Source organism: Physeter macrocephalus, unplaced genomic scaffold (assembly GCF_002837175.3).
Source record: "Physeter macrocephalus isolate SW-GA unplaced genomic scaffold, ASM283717v5 random_656, whole genome shotgun sequence".
NCBI lineage: Eukaryota > Metazoa > Chordata > Mammalia > Artiodactyla > Physeteridae > Physeter > Physeter macrocephalus.
Window position 1 is genome coordinate 28,552 of NW_021145796.1, and position 15,263 is coordinate 43,814.

The 15,263-nt window shown below is 51.7% G+C and overlaps 1 protein-coding gene across 1 annotated transcript in view; it reads right to left on the reverse strand.

Annotated features, from left to right (window-relative positions):
• The window catches only part of CLPTM1 (CLPTM1 regulator of GABA type A receptor forward trafficking), a 28,994-nt gene extending 15,389 nt beyond the window's left edge, over nucleotides 1–13,605 (reverse strand). The window contains exons 1-2 of the mRNA XM_007101267.2: nucleotides 13,502–13,605; nucleotides 7,517–7,629 (exon numbers count right to left, since the gene is read on the reverse strand). Coding sequence (XP_007101329.1) covers nucleotides 7,517–7,629; nucleotides 13,502–13,573 — 185 coding nt within the window. The 5' untranslated portion in view covers nucleotides 13,574–13,605. The remainder of the gene's footprint in view (nucleotides 1–7,516; nucleotides 7,630–13,501) is intronic.
• Nucleotides 13,606–15,263: the final 1,658 nt, after the last annotated feature.

The window sequence follows — 15,263 nt, forward strand, 5'->3', positions numbered from 1 at the left end:
TAATATAGTAAGAATATACTAACACCAGTTTTACATTTACAATTATATATCTCGATATAGCAACATATTCTACATGTTTGTCTATTTTCTTATATATTTTAAATCAAGTTTATATATATAATATGCGTAAACATATATTCTTTTTTAATTAATTAATTATTTTATTTTATTTATTTATTTTTGGCTGCGTTGGGTCTTCGTTGCTGTGTGAGGGCTTTCTCTAGTTGCAGCAAGCGGGGGCCGCTCTTCGTTGCAGCGCACGGGTTTCTCATTGCGGTGGCTTCTCTTGTTGCCGAGCACGGGCTCTAGGTACCTGGGCTTCAGTAATTGTGGCGCACGGGCTTAGCTGCCCTGCGGCATGTGGGATCTTCCCAGACCATGGCTCAAACCCATGTCCCCTGCATTGGCAGGTGGATTCTTAACCACTGCGTCACCAGGGAAGCGCTTCTTTACTTCTTTGGTTCCCATCTTCCTTTCAGTTTTTGCCTGGTAAGTCTGCAGTCTTGTCCATTCTTCAGTGCTTTTAAGAGTATATGTTTGGGCTTCCCTGGTGGCACAGTGGTTGAGAGTCCGCCTGCCGATGCAGGGGACACGGGTTCGTGCCCCGGTTCCAGGAGGATCCCACATGCCGCGGAGCGGCTGGGCCCGTGAGCCATGGCCGCTGAGCCTGTGCGTCCGGAGCAAAAGAGTATATGTTTACAGGCTTCCCTGGTGGCGCAGTGGTTAAGAATCCACCTGCTAACGCAGGGGACACAGGTTCGAGCCCTGGTCCGGGAAGATCCCACATGCCGCGGAGCAACTAAGCCCGTGCGCCACAACTACCGAGCCTGCACTCTACAGCCCGCGAGCCACAACTACTAAGCCGTCGTGCCACAATTACTGAAGCCCGTGTGCCTAGAGCCCGTGCACCGCAACAAAGAGTAGCCCCCGCTCGCCGCAACTAGAGACGCTTCTTTACTTCTTTGGTTCCCATCTTCCTTTCAGTTTTTGCCTGGTAAGTCTGCAGTCTTGTCCATTCTTCAGTGCTTTTAAGAGTATATGTTTGGGCTTCCCTGGTGGCACAGTGGTTGAGAGTCCGCCTGCCGATGCAGGGGACACGGGTTCGTGCCCCGGTTCCAGGAGGATCCCACATGCCGCGGAGCGGCTGGGCCCGTGAGCCATGGCCGCTGAGCCTGTGCGTCCGGAGCAAAAGAGTATATGTTTACAGGCTTCCCTGGTGGCGCAGTGGTTAAGAATCCACCTGCTAACGCAGGGGACACAGGTTCGAGCCCTGGTCCGGGAAGATCCCACATGCCGCGGAGCAACTAAGCCCGTGCGCCACAACTACCGAGCCTGCACTCTACAGCCCGCGAGCCACAACTACTAAGCCGTCGTGCCACAATTACTGAAGCCCGTGTGCCTAGAGCCCGTGCACCGCAACAAAGAGTAGCCCCCGCTCGCCGCAACTAGAGAAAGCCCGCGCACAGCAACAAAGACCCAACGCAGCCCCAAAAATTAATTAATTAATTAATTTTTTTAAAAAAAGTAAAGGAGCCCTGGAAGCTTCTTTTTTAAAATGAAGTATGGTTGATTTACAATGTTGTGTTAGATTCAGTGTCAGGTATACAGCAACGTGATTCAGTTATATATACACATCTTTATATACACATATATATAATTAATAATATATGATATCATGTGTATATATATTCTTTTTCAGATTCTTTTCCATTATATGTTATTACGAGATATTGAATATAGTTTCCTGTGCTATACAGTAAGTCCTTGCTGTTTCTCCTTTTTTTGGGGAAGCTTCTTTTTTGTGTTTGAGGACATCTGCGAGGTGTTTCGATGCGTGAACAAAAACGCCAGCCCAGGGCCCACACAAGGTAACCAGAGACCTACTCTGTGAGAAGCTAAGACTCCACAGGGCTCCCCGCCAAGGACAAGGGGAAGCAGGTGTGGCCTAGCCCTCCTCAGAGTCGCACACCAGGCGGGCACAGCCAGAGCCTTGAACCTGGTACAAGGAGAGTCCGAACAACAATGCCCCAGGCAGCCAGCAGAGGCAAAGCAAGTCCTCTCTGTAGGAAAACAGGTTCATCCTAGGCCTGAAATGATTCCTATAAATAATTTTCCAAGTATGATGATCAACACACAGCCAAAGATAAGCCAGGTGCACAAGGAAACAAGACACTATGAGTGAGAAGCAGCAGAAACAAAAACCAACCTACCTAATGCCCTGTGGTGACCTAAATGGGAGGGAAGTCCAGAGGGAGGGGGTACCCGTATGTGTATGGCTGATTCATTCTGTCGTGCAGCGGAGGCTAACACAACATTGTAAAGCAACCGTTTTCCAATAAAAATTAAAAAAAAAAAAAAAAAAGAACAAAAAAGAACCCCAAATTTGAGATGCTCAGAAGGACAGGAGGTTTCAGAATGTTATAAAACCCTCAAAATGTATATTGAGAGAGAGCTTCAGAAGTATCCACTCTGAATAACATGATAGAAAGAAATCAAAATAGAAACAAAATGACAGCTAAAACAAATATATTGAGTCATTTTCTCAATTTACAAAATTGCACAGACATAATCCACAGTCTTTGAGTTGTAAATGAAGTGGAGATATTTACAGGATACACTGTTTAAAGAGAAAGGCACCATGAAGGAAAGTGTACAGAGTAGCCATCCATTTTTGTGTAATATACTATGTTAAAGCAAAAACAAAAACCTGGGCTGGGGGAAAGAGAAATGGGAGTTAGTGTTTAATGGGGACAGTTTCAGTTGAGGAAGATGAAAAAGTTCTGGAGATGGATGGCAGTGATGGCTGCACAATAATGTGGATGTACTTAATGCCACAGAATTATACACTTAAAAATGGTTAAAATGGCAGATTTTGTTATACATATTTTGCCACAATAAAAAAAAAAAAACCCAACAATTTGTAATGCACCTTTATGTCAACATAAAAGTAGAGAAAGGTATAAAATACACATCAGACTTTAAAATGGATTCCCTTGGTTTGGGGGAATAGGGAAGGCCTAGGGGTAAGCAAAAAAACCCAAAATGCCTCAAAACACAATACTGTCTTAAAAAAAATTCTGCACAGTAAAAACAGCATGCACATGAATCAACATGGGAAAGGATCACCACCAATACAGTAATGATGAATGATGGTTACCTTCAGGTGATTTTTTATTTTCTTCTTTATGCTTTTCTTTTTGAATATTTTTTAATGAACAAAATAAAAGCCCCACAATAAACCTGTAGCAGACTGCTAGTTGTTTCCCAATATTCATCTTTCCCTTTTCCCTCAGAAAGAAGACTCCTAAATTTTAACTGGACCCCTTGGCTACCTGGAATAAAGACTACAAAATCCAGCCTTACAGCCAGGTGTGGACACATGGTGAAGTTCTGGCCAATAAAATGTAAAAACAGTGTGTTTACTGGACTTTGGGGAAGTGTCTTAAAGAGAAAGAGCATCCCTCCTTTATTTCTTCTTCCCTCCTGAAATGTGGACGTGATGGTCTTATCCTCAGCACCCATATTAGGCCATGAGGTTAAAGGGCAAAACCTAGCAATGGTGGAACAAAGAGCAGGAAGGAATCTGGGATGCAGAAGACTGCAGAATCCTGGTCTGCCTAGGTCCAGAATAGTACATGAGAGAGAGGGAAACTTCTATTGTGTTAATTTGGGTCTCTCAGATACATGCAGCTCTATAATTATTAAATGAGACAAGCACTTATTGATTCCAGGTGTGAAAAGCAATACAGTTGACCCTTGAACAACAAAGGTTTGAAGTGTGTGGGTCCACTTACACGAATCTTTTTCAACAGTAAATACTACAGTACCACACGATCCATGGATGTTGAATCTGTGGATGTGGAACCACAGATATGGAGGAATTGCTAGTACAGAGGGCCAACTGTAAGTGATACGTGGATACACAGGGTCGGCCCCCTCCATCCCCATGTTGTTCAAGGATCAACTGTATAGCAGAGAGGTTAAGTGCTCAGCCTCTAAGTTGCAATATCTGTATCCGAGGCCCAGCTCTCCTACTTCCCGACTGGGTGACCTCAGGCAAGACTCTTAACCTCTCTAGGCCTCCATTTCCTCAACAGTTAAAATAGGGATAACATGGCTTCCCTGGTGGCACAGTGGTTAAGAATCCACCTGCCAATGCAGGGGACACGGGTTCGAGCCCTGGTCTGGGAAGATCCCACATGCCACGGAGCAACTAAGCCCGTGTACCATAACTACTGAGCCCGCGCTCTAGAGCCCGCGAGCCACAACTACTGAGCCCACATGCCACAACTACTGAAGCCTGCGCGCCTGGAGCCTGCACTCTGCAACGAGAGAAACCAACGCCATGAGAAGCCCGCGCACCGCAACGAAGAGTAGTCCCCGCTCTCCGCAACTAGAGAAAGCCATGCACAGCAACAAAGAACCAAAGCAGCCAAAAATAAATAAATGAAAAAAAAAATAGGGATAATAACACTTCCTACCTCGTAGGGTTGTCTACAAGCATTAAATGCATTGATATACACAGACACACACAGACACAGACACACACACACACACGATATGATACATCATCTAGAAAGGAGCCTGGTACATACAGTAAGTGTTTAGAAGTGTTAGCTATTATTGTTATTTTCATCACAGGAAAAAGGCATACAAAAAACTTCAGAATGGAAAAACACTACAAGAGGATTCTAGCGTGAGTGGGTGCCTCCCTGCTGAGCCCCAAACCACGCCAAAGGGCAGCATCAGGCACAGAGACTTGCCTCTGCCTGTACAAGCCATGGAGCCCTGGGGTCCGGGGTCTCAGGGGCCATGGCCCAGGTGAGCTATCTACTGCCTCGAGCCCTGGTCTGGGAAGATCCCACATGCCACGGAGCAACTAAGCCCGTGTACCATAACTACTGAGCCCGCGCTCTAGAGCCCGCGAGCCACAACTACTGAGCCCACATGCCACAACTACTGAAGCCTGCGCGCCTGGAGCCTGCACTCTGCAACGAGAGAAACCAACGCCATGAGAAGCCCGCGCACCGCAACGAAGAGTAGTCCCCGCTCTCCGCAACTAGAGAAAGCCATGCACAGCAACAAAGAACCAAAGCAGCCAAAAATAAATAAATGAAAAAAAAAATAGGGATAATAACACTTCCTACCTCGTAGGGTTGTCTACAAGCATTAAATGCATTGATATACACAGACACACACAGACACAGACACACACACACACACGATATGATACATCATCTAGAAAGGAGCCTGGTACATACAGTAAGTGTTTAGAAGTGTTAGCTATTATTGTTATTTTCATCACAGGAAAAAGGCATACAAAAAACTTCAGAATGGAAAAACACTACAAGAGGATTCTAGCGTGAGTGGGTGCCTCCCTGCTGAGCCCCAAACCACGCCAAAGGGCAGCATCAGGCACAGAGACTTGCCTCTGCCTGTACAAGCCATGGAGCCCTGGGGTCCGGGGTCTCAGGGGCCATGGCCCAGGTGAGCTATCTACTGCCTCCCACCACCCCAGGAGGTCCCTGTTGCACACGGCTGGGGAAGGTCTGGAACTGGCAATTCCTGGGGACCCCTCCATTTCCAAGGGAGGCTCCCATTTTAGTAAATATGCCAGGGGAGAGTGTGTGAGCAAGGACACCCACAGGCAGCTCTGCCCCGGCTTAGCGTGTGGCCTGCAGGGGGCCCACGCACTCTGGGCTCCTGGGTCTCCGTGTGTGAGACGAGGCAGACCGGACCAGATTTTCTGTAGGATTCCAGATCCCCAGTTCCCTGAAGAACATCTGCTCACCGTGAGCCCTCCATCCCCGCATCCCAGACCAGGAAGCCCTGCCCTAGGACACCAGGGCTGGCCCTCACCTGATGCTTTTCAACTTCATATCCTCCCTCCCACCCCAAGTAGGCATTCTACATTCACGGGGAAATTTTAAGTGTATGAAAAGACATACGACAACTCTCCCTCCCACCCTGCCCCCCACTCCAGGTAACCACTGGTATAGTTGGAGGATGTGCTGGAAACCATGGGCTCTACCCTCTACTCTCAAAAAAGGCCATTCTCACGCAATCTGCTTGATGCTTCAGAGAGTTCACGGGCCCCTGAAAACAAACCCTCAATCCCATCTGAGAACTCCAGATGGAGACAGTCTTCCAGCACCCACCGGGACTGATTCTTGGTGGCGCCTGGTCCTAAGGAAGGAAAGTAGCCGGCACTGTGGCTGTATTAAAAATGTCTATCTGAAGGAAGCTCCCTTATGTACTGATGTGGAAAGATTTCTAACATATAGTGCTAATGAAAAAAAAATCAAGGTGTAGAACTGTGTAAAATAGGCTACCTCTTAGGTAAAAATGAAGGAAAAGATAAAAATAATCTTTATTCCTAGCTGCTTGAAGCATGAAAAGAAGAAACTGATATATAAGAAAATTCTAAGTCCTTATTGGACACGGAGGTGGGGGGAGGGGAGGGAGTGGCATGGTGAAGAGAAAGGAGGGGCTCCACGGATGAAGAAACCCAGCCCCAGATAGATCTCCGTGCGCCCTCCAGCAGCTCCCCCGGGCCTCGTTCAGAGGCCAGGCTTCCAGAAGGCAGGCCCTGTACTCCCGGTGCCTGGGAACGGTCATATGCATCCACGTGTAAAAGGATCACCACCAGCCAGTCTCAAAGGCACAGCCTGTATGACTTCACTTACAGGAGGTTCCCAGAGCAGTCAAATTCACAGAGACGGAAGGCAGAATGGTGGTGGCCAGGGGCTGGGCGGAGGAGGGAGAATGAGGAGCTAGTGTTTCATGGGTACAGAGTTTCCGTTTGGGGAAGATGAAGAAGTTCTGGAGGTAGATGGTCTGATGGTTGCACAACAATGTCAGTATACTTAATGCCACCGAGTGGTGCACTTAAAGATAGTTAAAATGCTAAATTTTATGTAACGCAGATGTTGTGGCTGAATTGTGTCCCGCCCCCCTCCAAATTCACGTGTTGCAGTTCTAACCCTCAGTATCTCAGCGACTGCATGTGCAGATAGGGCCTTTAAAGAGGTGACGAAGGCTAAGTGAGGTCATTACTTAGGGTGGGCCCTAATCCAGTCTGACTGCTGCCCATATAGGAAGGGGTGATTAGGAAACAGACAACACAGAAGAAAGACCATGTGAAGACAGGAAGACGGCCAGCTACAAGCCAAGGAGAGAGGCCTCAGAGGAAACCAGACATCCTGACACCTCAATCTCAGACTTCCAGCCCCCAGAATTATGAGAAAGTAAAAAGGATCTCCAGCAGTACAGTAATGATGGTAATCCTCAGTGATTCTTTCCTTTCCTCTCTTTTTAAGAAATTTGTTTGTTTGTTTGGCTGCGCCACGTGGCTTGCAGGATCTTAGTTCCCCAACTAGGGATCGAACCCGTGCCCCCTGCAGCTGAAGCACGGAGTCCTAACCACTGGACTGCCAGAGAATTCCCTCCCTTCCTCTTTATGCTTTTCTTACTTGAACTTTTTTCAATGAACAAAACCAAAGCTACATCTGCTCACCTGAACAGCACGCCTTTGATGACCTGCCAGGCGTTGGGTGCTGGCTGGGCTGGCGGGTTCTGGGGCTGCGTCTCTGCTGGCGGGTCCCTCCCGATGATGCCATTGCTAGTCACCTGCAGGGACAGAGGCCAAGGTGAGGAGGGAGGATGCATCCTGAGGCGCCAAGGCTGTTGCAGGCACCACCATGTGCCAAGGCCCAGTAAGGGCTGAGCACAGAGAGGGCGCCTGGCCCATCCTGGGGGTCAGGGAGGGGTCCTGGAGGAGGACACGTCAGAGCTGAGCCCTAAATCATAACCAGTTGGCTGGCGCAGAGGAGGCAATGAGGGAAGCAGCAGGTGCAGCCAAGAAGGTGAGAGAGACAGTCTGACTCCGAGGATGGGCCAGTGCTCCCTGGGGCTGGAGCCCAGGATGCAAGGAGATGGCTACTGGGGACGGTGTAGAAGGGGTTAGGCGGCCGATGTCAGATTCTGCAAGGCTTGGGTTTATCTGAAAGGTCGTTCCGTGGGCAAACAATTCTTGATGCCTCCTCTGTGGCCAGCCCTGTGGGGGGCCCATCCCTCCAGGGGCTCTGGATCTAGCAGGTGAGACAGACACAGAAAAACACAATCAGAGCGTGAGCCACACTACCATGAGCCACACAGAGGTGTGTGAGATGTACACAGCACAGACCACCCCGTGAGGCCAGAACTAGGAACACCGCCATTTGGCAGCCGAGCAAACGGGGGCTCAGGGAGCCTAAGCCACTTGTCTGGGTCACTCAGGAAGGATGATGGCAGCACGATGACAGCAGTGTGGGCAGGCCAGGGAGTCAGGCAGGGCTTCCCAAAGAAATAATCTTCATTCAGAAACAGAAGCTCAGAAGCGGAGAATTTCAGGATGTCGGGTTGGAAGGGCCCGAGATGGGGAGATTCTTCCTGCCCCTCTCTTTGCACCTGCTGGCTCCCCTGTCCTGCCCTCTTCCCTCCCGCCAGCTGTCCCCTCACCCTCCAGCTTTTAAGAGACAGGACCAGGACTGTCATGATGGCTCTTAGGTGGGAGCGTTGCCCAGCCCAGGGCTGGCAGAGAGCAGGGGCTCAATAAACACTCGGGGAATCAACAAATGCTCCCTGAAGGGCTTGCCCTGAACACTCAGGCCACCAATCCACCTATTCCTGGGCCTCCCCAGTCCCCCAACTCCTGCCCCAAGCCCGCTCCTCTGCAACGTCTTCTGTCGGCTTCAAATGCCCCCGAGAGCAGGGACAGAGGCTCCCAAAGCCAGATGAGGCTGCCACGAAGCTGAGGCCAGCACCTGTTAAAGGTGTCACTTGTCACTTCCTGTTCCCTTCACCAGCAAGAGCTCTTCCCTTTCATCTCCCAAGTACAGAAGAGCACTGTGGTAAAAGGTGGGGCTCTGGGGTCCAACAGACCTGGGCTGTGGACCGGTCCCGTGCTTCCTGGCTGTGAGGCTTGGGTGTGTCACTTCCCTCTCTGGCTCTTCACCTCTCTGACCCAAGGGCCAGGCTGTGATCATACCAGTACGTTTAGGGTAGAAAAGGTTTCCTTTGTGTGTTGATAAAAGTAATTCCCGAGAACCTCCTGTGCGCCAGGCCCAGTGCCGGGCAGCAGGATCAGCGGTGGCCGAGCAGCCCTGGGGTCTGCCCTCCCAGAGCTCAGGGTCTGGAGGGAAAGGCACCCGCAGAACAGCGAACAGGGTAATTAACAAAGGTAAACAGGAAAGTGTTCCAGGGGAAACAAGCAGAGGGGGTGAGCGGGTGGTTAGGGAGGCCTCCGGAGGAGCTGTCTTTGACATTTGGGTGAAGGGTGTCTAAGGGAGAGAAAAGGTGTGAGCAAAGGTTTGGCTGAGGGGCGGGCAAAGTCGAATAGGCACAGGGCCCCCTTGTTCAGGGCTGGCCTCGCTCCTGGGAGCACTGGGGGGCCAAGCATGGGTTTGCAGCAGGTCTGAGCTGATTCTGGATCAAGAAAAGGAAGCTTGAGGCCGGGAAAGGATTTGAACCCATGTCTGGCTGGCTCCCAGGTCTGTTCTCTTACCTGCAATGGTGGACAAGCTGGCTGGAAACCCTCCCAGGGAAATGCAAAGGAAAGCCAAATGCAAGGTGCCACTTCACTAGGATGCCCGTAATCAAAAAGACGGACAGGGCTTCCCTGGTGGCGCAGTGGTTGGGGGTCCGCCTGCCGATGCAGGGGGCACGGGTTCGTGCCCCGGTCTGGGAGGGTCCCGCGTGCCGCGGAGCGGCTGGGCCCGTGAGCCGTGGCCGCTGGGCCTGTGCTCCGCAATGGGAGAGGCCACAGCGGTGAGAGGCCTGCGTACCAAAAAAAAAAAAAAAAAAAAAGACGGACAATCACAAGTGCTGCCGAGGATGTGGAGAAACTGAAAGAGCTGTACGCTGCTGGTGGGAGAAATGGAGCTGCTGCTTTGAAAAATACGCAGATACTGAAAAAGCTAAACGTGCCCCTGCCATCTGAACCAGCAATCCCACAGCGGTGAGGGGCCTGCGTACCAAAAAAAAAAAAAAAAAAAAAAAAAAAAAAAAAAAAAAAAAGACGGACAATCACAAGTGCTGCCGAGGATGTGGAGAAACTGAAAGAGCTGTACGCTGCTGGTGGGAGAAATGGAGCTGCTGCTTTGAAAAATACGCAGATACTGAAAAAGCTAAACATGCCCCTGCCATCTGAACCAGCAATCCCACTCCGAGGTCTCTGCCTCCGAGAAACGAGAACTCTGCGTCCACACAAAAGCTTATACGCAAACGTTCATAGCACTGTTACTTGTAAAGCCAGAAACAACCCAAAAGTCTTTTGATGAATGACCGGTGATGGATCTGCACAATGGAATAGTACTGAGCAATAAAAAGGGACACTGCTGGGGGCAGAGTAAGTGCAAAAGGGAACAAGGGAGCGTTCTGCAGGGATGGGAGTGTTCTCAGAACACACGGTGGTGGTGACTGTACTGCACAACTGCATAAATGTACTGAAAAGCACTGAACTCTACACTGACAACAGGTGAATGTTACGGTATCTAAATTACACTTCAATAAAAAGGTAACTCTCCTGTGGCTCCACTTCCCTCAGAGTACAGGCAAAGTTGTCACCAGGGCCTCTGAGGCCTGGCATGATCCTCTGTGCCCATCTGCTCTCACCCTGCTCCCCTCAGTCACCAGTTCCAGCCACATCAGCCTCCCTGCCGCTCCCTCATCACACCTGTTCCTCCTCAGGGCCTCTGCACTGGCTGTTCTCTTTACCGGAAAGGCTTTCCCCCACCATATGTGTGACTCCCTCCCTCATCTCCTTTAGGTCTTTGTTCAAATGTCACCTCCTCAGAAAGCCCCTCCCAGACCACTGTATTTAAATGGCAACCTCCTACCCACCCCTCACTTCCTATGCTCCTCCCCAGCTTTAGTTCTGCCCATGGCACTTAGCACCATCCGAGCCGCTGTATATTTTTCTTATTTACCTTGTTCACTGTCCCTGTCCCCAACCCCACCCCACACCCCACTCCCAGCCCTCAACAAATACACGGGCTCCAAGAGGGCAGGGCCTCGGTTTTGTTCATAGCCGTGTCCCAGCATCAGCATGGGGACTAGCACGTAGTGGGGACTCAACCCACGTGAGCTGAAGCAACGATTTCCAGAGCTGCGGGCCTGGTGTCTGAGTCCCTGCCTGAAGGAGGAGCAGGCTGGCGGGAGCAGGAGATTGCTGAGGGTCTGCGCATGAGCCAGGAGAGGGCAGCGGTGGCTGTGGACACAGCAGTGACTAACAAGTAGCTCCTGCTCTTGCACCCATGAGCCCACTCTCACACACAATCCCCGGAACACCCACTAAGGGGCCCAGGAAGCAGCTGAGGCCGTGAGACTGGGCCGGGGCTGGGAGGAAGTCAGGGCATCCTCCCTGACTGCCTGTATCCACCACGGGAATTCCACCTCAGCCCAGCCTCTGCCTCCAGACCCATTCATTCCACTAACGCTGAGGGCTTGCTCTGTGCCTGGTCCTGAGCTGGGAAGTGCTAGGCACACAGTGGTGACCAAGACAGTTCCTGCTCTGCCCTCCAGGGGCTCCCAGTCCACTGGAAGAGACGGACAGTGACGACTCAGAGTGGGCAGGGCTGGGGCAGAGGAGCCCAGGGACTGTTGGAGCCCTGACCCAGTCTGAGAGGGTCAGAGAGGCTTCCTAGGGGAGAGAACACCTGGGATGCACAGGACTAATAAGGATCAAGCAGGTAAAGGGAAACATGTGCAAAGGCTACGAGGTGGGGAGAGAGCGCGAGGCGCACTCCTGGAAATAAAAGAGCTTCACAGGGGCTGATGCGCCTCTTGTCCAGTGACTCAAGCAGGGACAATTCTGCCCCCCAGAGGACACTGAGTAACATCTGGAGACATTGTGAGTTGTCACAACTGGGGAAGGATGTGTGTGCTACTGATATCTAGCATGGCCAGGGATGCCGCTAAACATCCTACAATGCACAGGACGGCCCCCTACCACGAAGAATCATCCAACCCCAAATGTCAATAGTGCTGGGGTTGAGAAATCCTAGCCTAGTCTGAGGAAAAAGGGCAGATCATGCAAAGCCTTGATCTACCAAAGAATTTGTACTTAATCCTGAAAGCAGAGGAACAGGTCTTGAAAGATTTTAAGCAGAAGTGGGACAAGAGGAGGGGAGAGGGGTCCTCTGTAAGCTCAGGGCAAGCAGGGCACCCTGAGCCCAAGTCTCTCTGATCACCCCCCACCCAATAATCAACAGAAACGCAGAGGGGGAAAGACCTTCTTTCAGGGAGACTGGGAAGCCCCTAAAGATAGAGAAAAACATTTCCTAGGGCTGCCCCCGGGGCCAGGCCCTGGTTGAAGATGCTGAAAAGATCCAGACCAGGGATGCTGGCTCTGTCACACAAATCTCACCCTAGTGTCCTCCCCAGGTGATATTATTTGCTCCTCCTCTGGGCTCCCTCAGTTTCTGACACGGACTTTTTGTCACCATCCTTGTCATCCAGGATTATAATTCTTTGTTTACACACCAGTCTTCTCTCTCACTCCACTGACGAAGGGACATGGCTGGAGCCATCTTCGTGGCCCATCACAGGGCTGGCCCTCCTGGCCAATCCCTCCATGTACCACTGGAGAAATGAAGGGGGAAAGGAACTTTCCAAGGTCACAGAGAGTCAGCTTCAGCTTCGTTTTCCCCTCCCAACCTGCACTCTTCTCCCCTGTGCTGCCGCCCACGTGTCAGTGACATCCCAGTGGGTGGGTCGACAGCAACTCGCTGTCACTCCATCGATTCCCTAAACGTCTGAAGGGTGGCTGCCTGAACTAGTATGTTCTGCAGCCTCAGTTTAGTCCAAGTGGCAATGGGTCAGAAGTCATCAGTACCAGGACGAATTCCGGCATAGGACTAGTTTATGCTGAAAATAAACCCATCTCAGTCCCGACCACCTTGCTTCAGCAATGGCTGGTAAGTTCTACAGGGAATGGATCCCAGATCTAACCTGGGTGACCTTCTGTAGGAGCCTTTGTCTGTTCCTTGGATTCCTGACTATAAAATGGGTCTGTCAGCCTCCACAGCGCGTGCCCTTATCCACAATGATTACCTGACTTCCCCAGAGTTAGAAAACTCCCAATCAATCAATCATTGCCCACATCTAGAGCACCCCGTGAACGTCAGCCAGGAACTGTCCTGCAGCCTGGAATCACGGAGTCGAGAACCCAGGGCGCTTGGGTACAGGTCTGCGCCCCTCCGCGCCACTGTGTCCTCAGCTCGAGCAACGAGCCTGGTGGCCGCCCGGCGCGAGCATGCAGGGGACCCGGCGCGCAACAGGGCCCCGCTCCCTGCACTGTCCAGCCTCCCGGGCTGCCCGGCCCCACCTGGGCCCGGTATTCAAGGTCCCTATGGGCAAGGGGCCCCCAGTGCACAGGATTCCGTGACAAGAGGCAGGACACGCCCCGTGGGAGGCCCCCCGGGTGGGGAAAAGCCCCTCAGGCCCCTCTCGGCCTCCGTACCTGACCGGAGCTGCCTCCCCCGGCCGCCACTACGGCGCTGCCGGCCCCGTCCGCCTCCTGCGCGGCCGCCATCTTCCCGCTCCGGGTCCCCGCCCCCGCCGCCAGCCCCGCCCCGTCCCCGACGGCTCCAGCGCGATCGCGCGAGATTTCACGCTTTGCCCGACCTGCCGGCCACCGTAACCCGCAAGAGCGCCTCAGCCACGCCTCTCAGGAGCCACTTCAGTCTATGACAGCACCAGGCAGGCCACCGTACTCTCCGTCCCGTCGCAGCCCGTTTGTTTTCGCCTAGTAGACAGAGTGCATGCCCCGAACTCCTAGGGCTTTCGTGGCCAACATGTACGCTTCCCAAAGCCTCCGTTCTTTCTGCCCCCACGAATAACCCGCTTCTTCCAGTTATACGAGCCTCCTGGGTCATCCTGTCCACTTTGCCCCGCCTATTCTTTAAGTTCCAAGTTTCTTGAGCTTTCCCGGCCACCTTAACGCTTCGACTTGAACCACGCCCCTCCTGCGTTAAAGGAACCTTCCTGGCCTCCGAACCCAAGACTCGGAGGGCAGGATCTTTGGTCGGTGGCCTCGCTTTCAGACCCCTCTTCCTAACGCAGCCCTTTCCTCCGACAAGTCTCCCTAGGTTATAGTTCTGTGCATTTAGTTACTATTTCAGTGTTCTCACGCCACCACACTTCCAAATCGGACCTTGTCAGCCCCTCCCTAAGCTTTCGGGCCGCCTAGTTTAATGCGCATGCGCGTTCCTTAAAGGTCCGCTTTCTAGTAAATCTCGCAGCTGTGGCCTCGGCTTCTAGGGCTCTAAGAACTCCGTACTTTTTCATTAGCTATCTTCCTACAGCTCCGGGCTTGGACACGTGTTGAGAGACCCTTGGCCCGGAGAAGGAATTATAGAGGCCCAGAGAGGACAGAAGACTCAGCGGCTTTTAAACCGTCACCAATGAATTGGGTGGAAGTCTGACCTGGGTTCAGACCCTGGTTGTGCTACTGACCGACTAAATGATCCCGGACAAGTGACCTATCTCTTTAGGCTTCATTTTCTTCCTCTTTTATAAGCTAGGCACTATAATGGTACCCGCTATTCCTCTCCGCCTTTGCCCCGCCGGGTTATTGGGAAGACCCAGTGAAATCAAGAATATAAAACACCTGGCCCGGGTCCTCAGTGTGGGACTTAGTAAGTGATCAGTATCACGAACTGTTATTATGAACTTTACATATTATCTGAAAAGGAGAGGAAGCTTTGCATAGAGATATTTTAATTATTTATTTATCATTTTACTGTCTGTTGATAATCCTCCACTTTCCTCGTGGTCTCAGCTCAATAGTATTATCCCTCCTCCCTGGCCCCCAGATTGGGCAGGGCACCGCCTCGCAGTCCTCCTAGATCCCTGGACTCCCCACCCCCTCCCTGCCCACTTTGTGTCATCACTGACAGAGATGGGTGTGTCTCCAGCACTGTCCCAGGGCATGATTGCCGAGTGAAAGGATGAAACTTTGAGTGGGGAAGGTGAATGAATTACCTCTGTGAACCAACACAAGGACAAGAAGAAACCTTGGAAAACTTCTTGGGACTTCCCTGGTGGCGCAGTGGTTAAGAATCTGCCTGCCGGGCTTCCCTGGTGGCGCAGTGGTTGCGCGTCCGCCTGTCGATGCAGGGGAACCGGGTTCGCGCCCCGGTCTGGGAGGATCCCGCATGCCGCGGAGCGGCTGGGCCCGTGAGCCATGGCCGCTGAGCTTGCGCGTCCGGAGCCTGTGCTCC